We start from the raw sequence: 15,560 nt of genomic DNA, 5'->3' as shown, positions 1-15,560 counted from the left end.
TGAAGTGAACGGATCTGATTAAACTATTAAACTATGTACATTAAATAGCTCGTTACCGACCGAGCTAGGCCAAACTCAAACTCATTAATTCTGGCTCGAGTATGTAGCGAGCGAGCTAATTTTAACTCGATCCACTAACAAACGAGCTGTTACCGATCGAGTCACGGACGAATACCAAGCGAGCTATGAGCCACGAGCTTTTTTGCCAGTCCTACTTACCACATTGAAATCCAATTTTCTCAAGAAAATGAAAAAAATGAAAAAGTTGGCAAAAAAAAATATCTCTCAATGAAATGAAAGAAAAATATATTTCTTATGATTTTAACTTTCTGTCTGTGAGACTGTGACATGGGTGCATTGTTTTTTTCCCCGTCTAGATCAAGTCCTTTCTGTGCCCCTCATCCACCAACATATAATATATCTTTCATATGCAAATCTCAAAGAATAATAATGATATGCTTGTTGTTTTCCCCCCAAAATTTGGACTGTGACATGAACAGGAAAATAACTATTGTAGATGCAGTGTATCTCATCACTTTGTTAAATTTAGCTAAGTTAGTAAAATGATATGTAACGCTAACATGCATGTAACTATACAGTATACAAGTGAAAGAAGGACGGAGCAATATTTTAAAAAAAATCTTTCCTAATTAAATTACAATACTTCTATATCTACTGAATCAATCATACAAATTAAGACTAGTAAGATATAACCCAAAATTGGAAGGGCAAAATGCTTTGCTCAATTTCTTAATACTGCAATTCAAAAAAAAAAAAAAATCATATGAATCCTTATAAACCAATATTTTCCTCCACAATTATTGTTCAATCTGAGTCGTTGAGACAGCGATCAACGGCTCATAACACTCTTCTCTCTTCTCAGACTCATCATTCTCAATTTCCTTCCCTACTTTCCCTTCTTCTATGTCCTTTATCACGGTCCCGACAGAGGTGAGAACCTGAGCTCGATGAGCTTGAGCTATCCAATCTGTACTTGCAACAACATATAACATTAAACCAGCACAGCAAACTTGTGCTGCCAGTAAACCCATCCAGAGCCCGCGAAATCCCAAATCCAACTTGAAAGCTAGAATTACTGCCACAGGAAATCCCACAATGTAAAATGCACCGAGATTAACATGTGCTGCATGGGCTGGTCTTGCACTTCCTCTTAACACACCGCATCCAACGGTTTGAGGACAGTTGCCGAGCTCACACAAGCCAATGATCGGCAATGCCGCTGCCGTGAGCCGTTGAATTTGGTTGTCATTAGTAAAAAATCCAGCCCATATGTTTTTCATAGAAAAGGCAAAGCCCATGGCACAGACACCCATTGCTGCAGCTATAGAGATGGAAACTACCGCAGCTGATCGGGCTTGAAATGGATGGTTTGCGCCCAATTCATTCCCGACTCGAGCCGAGACCCCGAACCCAAGAGAAGAAGGAAATACATATAATAACGAAGTTGTTTGAATCAAAACTCCCATGGATGCGACTGTCGATTTTGGGTCGGGTAAGAGCCCGCACAGAAGGATCATAAGCTCATACCACCACCATTCGAGGCAGACCGATACACAGCTGGGGAAGGCTAAACGAGCAAGCGGGGCCCACCCTATTAAAGATTCCTTCGTTAGCCCAAGGCTAATCGCCGGGTCATGGCGTATGTATAAAAGAAGAGATAGGAGGAGGAGCAAATTTGAGGCTGAGGCAGCTGCCGCGACCCCGGTGGGTCCCAACCCAAAATGGGTCACTAATAAAAAATTTGTTGGAAGGTGAAAAATGGCCGCAATTGCTGCAGCAAGTGTGAGCGGAAATGTTATGCCTTGTGATCGCAAATAAATACGTATTGGATGTATTAGAGAAAAAGAGAACAAGTCTGGCAGAGAAAATATGAGGTACTTCTGAGCAAGCTGAGTTATCTCTGGATCTTGCCCGAAAAATAGGAGGATGGGAGACATGTTTAGCCAGAGAAAAGAAATTGGCAGAGATGAACAGAGAAGAAAAAGCACCGACCGGTGAAGCGTGAGAGATAACAGTTTTGGATTGTTCGCACCGAAGGCTTGTGAACAGAGAGGCTCCATACCAAGAGAGAGACCGCTCAAAACCGAGTATCCGGTAATGTTAGCGAAGGCTATTGCTAGGGAACCGGCAGCCAAGGAGAGGTCACCAAGGGAGCCGAGAAATAACATGGAAATAGCTGAACGCGAGTAGAATAGCAAAGCTGTTAGAGCGATGGGAAATGATAGCCGAAAAACTGAAATGGCTTCCCTGGACAAATCAGGGAGATTGAAGAGTTGGTGTTTCATTGGTGAATTGTCCAAATAAGGTTTGCTGGGGACGATGAAGTACATGTCATGAGCTTGAATTTGAGGTTTTGTTTGGCTTTGGGGTTTTTGTGGAGATGAATTGGGGTGGGTCATGGTTGGAGATATGGTGTTGCTGGTACACATGTTGAGGTTGTAAGAAGCAGAGTATACTCTGTTTCTCTCCTCTGTTTTGAAGATAAAAGATTTATTGCTATTATTTGTGTTTGTATTAGATAGACACAGAGAGAGAGAAAAGGAGGTTACTAGAGGATTGTAAAGGCAGGAGCGTTGGAGGAGGATGAGAGAGGATGGCGCAATTAATATAGGCGAGCGATGCTTTTGGGGGAATTTTTTTGTCTATAGAAATTATTAAGTTTAGAAGTATGAAAATAAAAGGAGTGTGCATTTTATTTATAAATATAGAAAGATTTGATTTATTGAGTCCGATACAAATATTAGAGATCAGACTCAATAATTCAAATTCAAATAGTATGTTTTTTCTAAAATCATTACTGGATTAGGGCTTAATTCTTCTCTAATCAGACGGTCTGAATCCAAACTCAAAAAAAAAACTTGGAATCTAAATTATTAAATTTGATTCATAATATTCATAACATTTGAATTGAACTCAATGAACCTAATATTTTTATATCCATTAAAAACACGACACTCTTCATATTTATATCGCCTAAATTTAATAATTTCTACGGATAAAAATTCCGCTTTTTGATTCAATTGGTGAATAAACCCTTTCTCTATTGCACCAAATTGGTGCTCCATAATAATTTGCAATTTTTTACTACGCAACAATGCACTAAACCGTTCGATTGTATTGAGATTTTTGTAGACTTAAATTTTAAATATATATTTTTTGTCAAAAACTTAATTTAAATATATTTTTTTTCTAAAAATTCACGTGTGTTCATGTCCGCGTAATATATACATTATTAATAAAGTGAACCAATTAAATTGTTCTAGTCAATTTCTCAAGTTTTCAATTCTTTGCTGCCATATTAATCTTTATTGTGCCTCCAAACAAGCTGATTTTTTATTTCATTCTTCGTAACTACCATGTTATACTATGCTTTAATTAACTATATATATGAACATAGTAATCCGTACAAGATTAAGTCGTTGTTATAACTATTGTTGTAAATTACGGTAGTGCACTTGTCGGATGGATAGAGTATCGTTAAGCGATTAATCATGTATAATCAGAAATATTTGACTATTATCGGAAATAATTAATCAATTAGTCAAAAAAAATCATAACGATCGATTTGGTTGCCACCATAAACTAATCAGTCAATTAATTAGTCTAAAGGACTGTTTTTTACAACACTAGTTATAACGTACATTGCCGTTGCCAATATGGTGTAATGAAGGATATATATATATATATGGCAACAATTACCATAGCTGGATTCTCCATGTCGTAGCATTAATTATTTCTGTCATCAAAATTGGATGGAACACTAGCTTGGATGGTACAAAGAATATCATCTCTCTTAGGCTTCTAGTTTGAATTGAGTTCATGATCAGATCCAGTGAAATATATACCTGATCCAATACTGTGCTTAACAGTATGTACTCATCCAATAAATGCGGTATTGTCAAATAATTAACTGATATGCGGCTGATTTATCAGAATTTTGTGAACAATATAGTGTTTTCCTTAAAGTTATGTGCATATATTTATTATTTATTATAAATAATTAATTTAGCTCATTATACTTATTAAATAAAATTATTTTAACAAGAATAAAAGGAAAAATAGAGTACAATCGGCTAATTAATCGAAAAATTCACAAACATCTCTCCACTAAGTCTATTCATAGCGGTTTGACTACCGCAATTGAGCCAATTATAATCAGCTATTTAACCTTTTTTTTTAACAACACTGGCCTGACCAAATACAATGAGATCTGACACAAATAATATAAAAAATCTCTTATGAATCTTTTTTTTTATGGTTGGCATAAAATATGCAAATGCATTGATAAAAAAAGTTTATATACAAGGTCCTAAAGTTACTCTTATTCAGCTAATCTAATATTTACAAAATTACTATAGTGACCTCTCACTATTTATATAAAACTAGTCCAAAAAACCATTTCCATTGCCGTATCATTTATATGACCATGTACTAATTTTCTTTTGTTAGATAGTAGCTTTCTATTCTTCTCTCGCCATACGGGCCCACGTTCCAGCCACCTAAATAACATCCCAACAAGCCCTTTGCCTCTCTGTCAGATTACAGTGTCCCCGGATCCAAATCTGTAGAATTTCCCTCTCACTCTCAATCACCATGTTATGGTGAGCATCCAAATCCCTCTAAAATCTCCTTGCAAAAGGGACACTCTCACATTAAGTGATTCCTTGACTGTGTCACGTTAGAGTCACACAAGTGGCAACCTTGAATAAGCATTGTATTATTTTTAATCCAGCTGAAAATATTGTACTCAATCCGGTACCTGAGATTTACGGAATCCTTGGAATGTTAGAAATAGCATGGCCAAATAAATGAATAATAATTGCCTTAACCACATTCTATGCGTACTTTTGTCGTCTTCTGCATGGGACCGCGATGATTTTTATCATGCATTTCTGACGATATTATGTCCTATTCTCCTCTTTATCTTCTCAAGTTTCTAACAAAAACCGCACTCTGCACTTTCTTTGTATATATACCCATGAGCCCATCAAAAGAAAAATTGTTAGATTATTGTTAGATTATTATTAGCTTTCATTAAACTTATTTTTTTAAGTCATCGTGTATAGGGCTGCACAAAAAGTTCATAGTTCGTGATTTGATTTGAGTTTGATTCAAAAAAAATGTGCAATTAATTCGAATTGAAATTAGTTCATTCTGAAACAAATTAAAATAGTTCGGTTCGAATCTTATTCAAATCAAACTCAAACTGGATATAATTCATTCGAAATTGATTCGCGAACTATTTAAGTTCGAATATCAAATAATGCAACTAATTGATTCAACCATCAATATTTAATAATGCAAGAACCAAACTTATATCAGAGCTCAAAATTGTTAATATATATAATAGTAACTTATAATAGGAAAATGTTTCAGCAGCGTAACAAATTAACAATGGAATAAGTTCCATTTGACTAGGTCCATGCCGTGATTTTAATCAATCCATCAGCGTAAAAGGTAAGGGAATCTTGAGCTGGCCCATAATCCATCAGTGTGAATTCGTAAAAGGTAAAAGGAAACCGTGTGAATTTTGTTCCGCGTGAAGAAAACTAATGCATAAACTACCGGTATAACTAGGGTTGTAAAAAAAAATTGTAGCTCGTAATTCAATTGACTTCGATTCGAAAAATTTGTAGTTCCCAATTAATTCGATTCGAAATTAGTTCGTTCTGAAACAAATCAAACCAGTTCGGTTCAAATCTTATTCAAATTACTCAAACACAAAATGGGATAAGTTCGATTTGGTCCGATTCGTTTGCAGCCCTTATGTCACCTTTATCCATATATTTCCAATCAAAAACAATGGAAATTTAGCCACCATATTTTTATTCGGAATTTTCACCACCTATTACAATGTTAGATGCAACAAAAAACTTGCATGTAAAAAACATTTGTTAATTTGTTAATTTTTATTTTCAGATTTGTAATACTTCTCTCGATGTTTCCGATTAGATGAATCATAAGAAATTTTCATAGCTCCAATATATGGTTTATCTACTTATAGACAAAAACTACATAAATTTTTGTGAGTTTATAGTGAAAAAAATCTGTAAATAATTCAACCCAACACATGTTGCGTATAGAGGCAGACTCAAGAATTGAGCCAGGAGTACTAGATAAGAAAATTGAGTTGAGCTGGGAAGAAAATAATTTTGACTCAAAGATAGGTAAACTTATTCATCAAAAGTACATATATAATTGGCAAAGGCTTCTATGGACATAAGGACCTATTTGTAAAATGAACATATTTTTATTTTTAAAGTTCAAACAGTTGATCCGAACCGTCCATCTTGTTCTCCATATTAATATGTGCTTGGAGACCAAATTTTACATTTTTCTGAATTTTTTTACTATTTATTAAGATGGGTACAAAAAATATCAAATTCAGACCATTGAATTTTGTACCCATCTTAATAAATAGTAAAAAAATTTAGAAAAATGTAAAATTTGGTCTCCAAGCACATATTAATATGGAGAACAAGAAGAACGGTTCGGATCGACTGTTTGAACTTTGAAAATAAAAATATGTTCATTTTACAAATAGGTCCTTATGTCCATAGAAGCATCACTCTATATAATTAATAGACATTTTTTTTTTCAAAATTCAAGATAGATATTGTCTACTCGGACCTGTACCTTAATGCCGAAATTTTTAAATATACCATACTTTCAAAAAAAATAAACCAAACAACCACAACTTCTGAAATTTTCGATTTTTGACATGGCCGCATCCCCTAGGTGCGGCCACCTCTTTTCGGGCCGCATCTAAGGGATGCGGCCACCCCGTTTTTTTTTCCCATTCAAATTGAACTGCACGAAGAAGAGAAAAAAGCAAAAAAAAAAGAAAAAAAAAAAAAAAAAAGGCCGCATTTTGGGAATGCGGCCATGTCAAAATTTGAAATTTTGAGAGAAAGTGGTGATTTGGTTTTTTTTTTTTTTTGTATAATGGTATATTTAAAAATTTCGGACCTTAATGGGTCTGACCCAAGCTTGCATAACTTGGAGCATGTTAGGACTAGGGTGTTGATTAGTTCAATTAATTCCAAACCAAATTAAAATAGGCAAACTAAAATTTTATTTAATTTTTAAAATCAAACCGAATCGAACCGAACAAACTGAGGTAATTTATTATCAGTTTGTTCGGTTAATTGAACCAAAATAGGATATATTAATCATAACAATAAATATATATTTTTGTTAATTTTTTGAATTTTTTAAAGATGAATTAAAATTTTGTATGCTTCGGTTTATTAACCAGTTTTAAACCGAACCAAAATAATATACATATATTATATCGTAATTTAAAAAAAAAATTAAATGTATGGTTGGACTTGAGATAATTTAAAATTTGCAGTCGTTTCGGTCTAACCGGTTTTAAATTTCTAAACCAAATCAAACTATTAAACCGATTTTAACAAATGAACCAATACAATTCATTTAACCAAAAAAATCGAACCATATAAACAATACTCTCTCAGTTCGATTTAAAACCGATTAAACCGGACCGATGAACATCCCTAGTTAGAACTTAGATCATCAGTTTTTCAAGACTGGAGAGATGTAATATATTCAATTGGATACTATATATACAGCATGTGGAATCCTGTCTTTAAATGTGACCTGGATCAGGATGTATCACAGTGATTCGTGCGTCTTGGAATTCACATCCTTTCTGGTTACCGGACAGTACAATTGAATGGACTGGTTCAAAATTGTTCTTTTTAACTTTGTACGAATCCGTGCATCTTGTAGCACCAAAACAGGGAAAACTACATAAATTAAGATTTAAGACAAATGTTAATTAAATTTTAACAGGAAGAAGAATTAGTGTAAATATTAAAAATAATATTTTGTGTGTGTTGAACGTCGCAAATTCAGTTGGAAAGATTTATTTAAATATTTTAAAGTTGAAAAACTTGACTTATTTTTATTTTAAAAATATATTATATATAAGAGAACAAAAGAAAGTTGGCATTTGGTGATAAAGTGCTCTTTTTTTTGTCATTTTTAACAGTATGCACAAGAGATCCTCTACCACCCGGTCCAATTATAATTTTACCAGTTCTGTAACACCAATTATACACGTGATCTCAATGATTCTCAAATTATATGAGCAAAGTTAGGGTGTGATGTGCTCACCAAGAGAGTTTGGTGAACACAACTTTAAAAGCATATCAGATCGGTTTCAAACGAAAATTCAAACCGTTGAAATTCATGTACTTCATAAGTGATGCATGTGTACATGTAAAATTTTGAAAGGTTCGAATTCATTTGCTACAAGGTCAAGCGGTTAAATAAATGAATTGTTTATAAGTTATTTTATAAATTATTTTATATATTCATTTTATCATCATTTCTTTGACCGCTTGACCTTGCAGCAAATGAATTCGAAACTTTCAAAATTTTATATGTACATGCATCACTCATGAAATACATGAATTTCAACGGTTTGGATTCGTCGTTTGATGAAGCCGATTAGATATACTTTTTGAGTTGTGCTCACCAAACTCTCTTGGTGAGCACATCACACACTAGTTTTGCTCAAATAATATATATAAAAATATTCTTATGAAAACCCATATATTTCCAAGTGTCCAAAATGCTTCAGCCAAAGGGTACGTAATTAAGTTATGTCATGATGCATCAAATCAGATCATCGATCCCTATATATATATCTACATGAAATTACCTACAGCTAGATGAAGTAAATCTTGAAGGAAAAACAGTTATATATCCTAACAAAATGTAAACCTAGTAAGAGAATACTATTATGTGATGGAGAAAAATGCCTAAAATGGCATATATAGTACCAGGACCCCCATGCCATGTATGTAAGTAACTCTGTGCATTATTTAAGCACAACAATGGACCAACTTTATAGCTACTACAAATTAGAAGAGTCCCCATTTCACTCTTAGGTGGTACCCACACTACACACTTTGTGCATGTGGTTCATTGACAGATTCCACAAATACAGAAACAATATACAAATTATATATAAAATATCTCCTTTAAATAAATTACAGATGTGTAAATCCTAATGAAGGTGACTCGTCACATTGTGTGGCGAGTCATATACGTATTTGATAAATTAAGATGATTGATTGTGACACAAATAAGAGTAGCCCTGCTCTGGCATTTCCGGTTGGTATGGAGACACACGCATGAACACCGTCTCAATCTCCTTTGACAATCCATTTTCTTTTCTGGTACCACAGTGTAGCAACTCATGTAGCAAGCTTCTCCAGAAAAAAATTATTGGGTACCTTTGAACGAAATAGCTAGGTTCTCTTTCACCCAAAAACGAATTAAAGAGAATTATTGATAATCGACCTTTTTTTGTGCCCGAAAGAGAAGAGCTAGCACACTGGAAGAAGAATAGAATGGTGTGGAACTCAAAATTAAGAAAATAGTACGTCATAAATTTATGCATATATATATGTATGTAGATATTTGGCGACAATAGTTTTTAAGAAGGTGAAATGTTAAAGATGTTCTCTCCGTTTTAAATTCTCTGGATGCTGACAAATTAAGGTGATTTGTTGATTGAGTTATCAAAATGTTTGTGGCTGAAGCATATGGGTTTTTAATTATGAGCATATATAGTATTTCTCCCGGCCCTATATATATATGTGTGTGTGTGTGTGAAAAGTCGAAGATCGATGTTCTTAATTTGTACGTTAAAGCTCAAGTTTCTCAAACAATTTAATTAGTTACAAATCATTTTTTAAATAATTATTTTTAATTCTTAACTTTAAACAAATATGTAGTTTTAAACTCGGTACATATATATGTATGTGTGTGCGTATATATATATATATAGAGAGAGAGAGAGAGGGGCTACGGTGAGTTGCGAAGTAAAACGACTATTTTACTTCACACTCATATTTTGCGATTTAAAAATTCAAATGACCGATCCGAACCCCTCAACATGATCTCCATATTGAAAAGTGCTTGGAGACCAAATTTTACATTTTTTGAAATTTTTGTACTATTTATTAAGCAATTTTGAAAATCGCTGATCCGGTGGTCCAGAAATTCTTACTGTTTTCAAAACAGCAGTTTTCAAAATTGCTTAATAAATAGTAAAAAAATTTCAAAAAATATAAAATTTGGTCTCCAAGCACATTTCAATATGGAGATCACATCTAACGGTTCGGATCGGTCGTTTGGACTTTCAAAATGAAAATACAGCGTGAAATAGAAACGCGTTTTACTTCACAACTCACCGTAGCTTATCTCATCATATATATATATATATACACTGACTTTTTGGGATACTTAAAAATGAGTAGAACTAAGGTGTTTGTTCACCAAGTTTCTTGGTGAACTCAAATCTAAAACCCGTCAAATATGTTTCAAATGACGAATCTAAACTGTTAAAACCCGCCTATCTTACGAGCGATACGTCTACATGTGAAAATTAATTTTAAACATTCGAATTAATTTAGTATAAAGTCAAGTGGTCAAAATTATAAGGTTAATAAATTAATTTTAATGCATTCATTTTTTTGAATGTTTTTTCACACTTGACTTTGTACATTTTTTTTTTTTATTTTACATGTAGACACATCACTTGTAAATTCACCACTTGGCTTTGTACATTTTTTTTTTTTTTTTTTACATGTAGACACATCACTTGTAAAGTAAGCAGGTTTCAACAGTTCAAATTCATCGTTTATAGTCAACTCGATGGGTTTTAGACTTGAATTTACCAAGAGACTTGGTGAACTTAAGAACATCCTAGTTCTACTCCTTAAAAATAGCGTAAAATATTACACTTATTCTTTTGTTTGTCATCCGTACTCTTACAACAGGCTACATAATAGCTGCCATAGTAAACTTGGATTACTCTGACATTCAAAATATGAGGTCCTTTTTGGTTTGGGGTGAAAAGAGGAAATAGACCTGCGAGCTTCCCTTCACATGAGATGAGCACCTACCTGCTACTCTTTGGAGTTTCTCTCTACTATCTGATCTCCTCTTCCTCTCTTCTTCTGTCTCTTCCATTAGGTCCCCAACACTATCTACATGCATCATGTATGTTGGGGTCATTGCAAATTAGTAGTTGATATATAGCTCGAGAATTGCCAATTATTAATTTTGAGATATTATAGTACTTATTTGGTGTTTGGAACTTTAACAAGCTATCAACCAGATCAATCGGTAGGTACGTTGGTTTGTGGACAACCAACCGGACCGTTTGTCTGGGCTCCTCTACTTGTACAGGGAAAAGTGAACAAGTATTATCCAACATGTGTTTGCTTGGATTAAATTGATATATATATAGGTTGAAGGATATATACTTTTCTCTTTTGCTTATACTAGAAGCTACTTTAAGAAGAAGAAAAAATATAGGTTAAAAACTTGAGATAAATGCTGATTGAAATAATCTCGTGGAATTAATCTTGATGCAATTAAGGACCCGGCATAAATTGTTTTTGCAGGATTATTGTTCTAAGTGAAATCTTGAAAATTATTTTTAGTGCAATATTTAGAAAACACTTTGTTTAGCATAGTGGATGTGAAAAAGTGAAATGCTGTCCGTTTAAACGCTGTGGACTGTGGAATTGCACATTGTCTTAACCATTCTTCGGGCCGTAGACAAGGAGAAATTTATTTAATTTTTCTTTTATCCAAAGATCAGAGAGTTGCTTGAACAAACCATCAATTAATTAATAATCAATGGATGAAAAAGACTACATATATGGAGAAGACTTCTCATCGTTCAGGTTGTGCAATGCAAATACAAAGGAATTCAACTTTTGATGAAGCATCATATATGTTAACAATGATGAAATAGGGAGATCCATTTTTTTAATTTCTTTTTCTTTTTTCCCATTTTGGCCAAGAGTCGTGCACCTTTTCATAAATAAGGTAGTTTATTAAACATTTTAAGATCTAAGTAACTAGGGGTACATATATGAATAAACTGGAAACCAACGTTCCTTCGACACGTGTGATTCTAACACACCTCTAAATAGACCATGCAACAAATTTACCTTCCCCCACCGTCCCTTTCGAAATGATAAAAGAAGGGTTGATGACAAACTATCTTGATTAAATTCCTCCATAAAGGGGCAAGGAAAGAAATGTTATCTTCATAGGATATGAAAGATAAGAGATAACTTATTTACTTATGCCGGAGGATAGTATATTGCTGTCTTTCTATCTAATATTAAGCATTGCAGCGGGTACAGTGGAGACCATTTGGGACCATGCATAGTTTTGGGGCAAACATGCACAGTGTCCTTTTTAGAGCCGAGGTCAATCTTAATTGGAATCTATGACCCTTTTGTTTGATATTTTCATAAAATATTTTTATTTTTTTGGGCCACCATTTTTTTATGGCCCTTTATTAATTAGTCGATGAACTATATATATGCTAGATGCAGCGAGCTAACCTGTCATGCAAGCTACTACGTACTACTAAAATAACATTTTTGTGGCAATTAATGGAGGCATTAACATGATGTAAATTATATATTAATTACGGCGCTACTGCATGCTAAAGCTGCAGCATTTTTTTTTTTTTATGAAGTGAGGTCTCATCGCCAATTTCATAATAAATAAATAAAAACATTCCAATAAAAAGATAATTTTGTGTAATTACTACTAAATATTCCCATATTTAGCTCTAATAATGTCTTTCCAAGACCCTTGTACTGTGGGATCATTGTGACTGATCCACCATTTTGCTATAAGGACCCTTCTTTTTTTAAATTTAGTAGAGGCTCCCAAACTCTCTTAAGAGAATTTGGTATACCACCGCGGATACTACCATCACTAATAGACAAAAGCACCTTTATGTCAGTATACCCTCGTGGATAGTCACTTGTTACGCTCACGAATATTGTTCCATTCTTGTAGAGCTTGTTGTTTACTACTGCAAACCACCTTCCATGAGACGAGAGTATTTTTTTCTTAACATCATCTCCTCCAAACTATAAAAATCTCTTTCTTAATTTATTTATCCTAAGCCTAACATTGACTAGCATTCTGTATATAACTAGCCAGTAAAGAGGCATTGCTGATACAACTGAATTGAGAAGAGTTGCCCTTCCATCCAATGAAAGCAAATTACTTCTATTACGTAATATTACAATTAAGGACGGAACTAGACTTTCGAACTATGGATCGTCAAACACATAATGGGACTCAATAATATTAAAATTTTCTATAGAAAATGGAGATCAATTTTACAATACCATAAAATTTTAGTCTCAGTTATATAGAAAATCATATCTAAATAACAAAAAAAAAAAATGGGAGTCAGTTGACCCTCATTCATTTCACTTAGGTCCGCCACTGATTACAATTGAATTCATTATATGCCTAGTGTCTCAATTATAACATATAAATCATAATTATAAATCTCAGTTGTCATAAATTAGTCAAGCATGCAGATCACATTTTTTAGTATTCTACATTTTTATTTTTATTTTGAGTAAAAATAAGGATCAAGCAAATAATTGCTAGTATTGGAGTTTTACATTATATATGATTAAGAAACTGAAAAATGAGAGCAGGTGCATTGCAGCACTTTTGATAACAAATGTCACACGAAAAAAATTAAAAATTTAGAACGAAATTGACGAAACAATTAGAAACATATATATATGCAATTAATGTTGATATATAAGGATCTACCATTTTCTGCACTGAATCTCCTTTACTAGCAATTCAGCTGACCTTGATACCAGATTGCAAACTTACTCAAGTTTTTTCTTTTTTATTGATTTTTTTTTTTTTGAGAAAAGGCATAAATTAACATGCCCGTTTCATTGAAAATATTGAAACTGTAACTGACAAGGTTTATACCAGATTCCTACCTGATCTATTCATTGCCCAAAACTTATCTAAAAAGCCCAAATAAATTTTCTAGGAGCTAAACTAAACTAATTACTCAAGTTTAGCACCTATATATATAGGAAATTTCAAGTTCGGTGTGTCGACTCAAAATTTTGAGTCAAATATATTAACTACTTGATATGTATTAAATCTGTTTACTCTGGTGTTTTGCGTAAAATTAAATTTTAACTGCTATATATTTATAATTTTATACTGGCCATCATCAACGTAACACTGCTCGTTACGAATCATGTCTCTTTATATAAACCAACTTATGAATATTGCCTATAAAATGCTATAAAAAGCAATGGATTTGGTTTTTAGATTTGGTATTTCAAATATGGCTGATCATATCGAAGCTTTTTTTTTTTTTTGATGGTTAGCAGGCATGCCCACTAAGAAGTAAGAAATATATTTATTTGTAAAAAAAGTATTACATTTCTGCTACCGTCGCCAAGTGACAAAGGTAGCGGTTCCTAGTTTAAAGAAAGTGTTTAAAGATATTTACATATATGGAAGATTTTGTTGTTGCACTAGCTAGCTAGTTGGAAGAAAAAATATAAGCAACAACCCCTGCTTACGGTTCCCCATATCAATCTGATAATTAATAAGGGCATGACCTCATTCTTTCTTTAGAAAACCCTTGGTTTTCAATGATCATTGACCAGTTAAGTTACATGCATAATTACCAGTGAAATATCAACCAGGGGAGCTCTTACAGATGAGCACCAATCATTTTAATTGAGACAATCTTTTGGTGTTTTGTTTATTCATAACACCGTACGTTCATTTAGCTTTTGTGGATGTTTTGATTTTCTCGTGGTAAAGATGTATTAAACAGACCATGAATGTCAATGAACAAATATGCTGGCAATAGTTTGTTGACACGCACACATATATATACCTCGTTTTTTTCTTTTGAGGTGATTGCTCATGCGAAAGGAAGCTCGAACGTCCATTTTAGGAAAGCAAAAGTTGATTGTAGATGCACGTGATTTGTCTTCCTTTCAAACCTGACCATTGAAAGATATCCAACAAAAGAAAGCAAAACAGCAACACAATATCAATGTGTAGGTTGTTAATACGACAAGAGAGGAAGAGAGGGATCGGATGACACTCTTTTTTAGTGATATTGGATGACATTGTGTATTTTCAAAGTTCAAATGATTGATCCAAACCGCTCAACTTGATGGATATATTAAAATGTGCTTGCAGATCAAATTTTACATTTTTCTGAATTTTTTTACTATTTATTAAAATGGATACAAAAATTCAACGGTCTGAATATAGTTATTTTGTTAAATACTTAATAAATAGTAAACAAATTCCAAAAAATATACAATTTGATCTGCAAGTACATTTTAATATATCCATCAAGTTGAACGGTTTGGATCGACCGTTTGGACTTTAAAAACTTTGAAAATGCACAATATTATTCAATGTCACCAAAAAAGGATGTCATCCGATCCCTCCTCATACAACAATTTACTGGATATCTGACAATAACAGCTTTGCTTAAAATTTAAAATATTTAGAAGCTAAAATTTAGGGGTGTCAATGGGTACGATAAGGATAGGGTGGAAGCATTTTCATATCGAGACCCACTAAAAATTGACTTACTCATGCTCTATCATTATCCGTGAAGAATTGATCTTACCTTACCCTTACTCGTTAAAATTATCGGATCC

At 33.3% G+C, this 15,560-nt stretch overlaps 1 protein-coding gene across 1 annotated transcript; it reads right to left on the bottom strand.

The window, feature by feature from the left end:
• Positions 1-601: 601 nt before the first annotated feature.
• Positions 602-2,613, bottom strand: LOC144572027 (protein DETOXIFICATION 51-like). The gene has a single exon (XM_078321418.1). The coding sequence runs from the start codon at positions 2,448-2,450 to the stop codon at positions 819-821; it is 1,632 nt and encodes a 543-aa protein (XP_078177544.1). The 5' UTR covers positions 2,451-2,613; the 3' UTR covers positions 602-818.
• Positions 2,614-15,560: the final 12,947 nt, after the last annotated feature.

The sequence above is a fragment of the Carex rostrata genome, chromosome 19 (assembly GCF_964058835.1).
Source record: "Carex rostrata chromosome 19, lpCarRost1.2, whole genome shotgun sequence".
NCBI lineage: Eukaryota > Viridiplantae > Streptophyta > Magnoliopsida > Poales > Cyperaceae > Carex > Carex rostrata.
The sequence above is the reverse complement of the archived record's forward strand: the minus strand, read 5'-3'. Positions and strand labels throughout refer to the sequence as shown.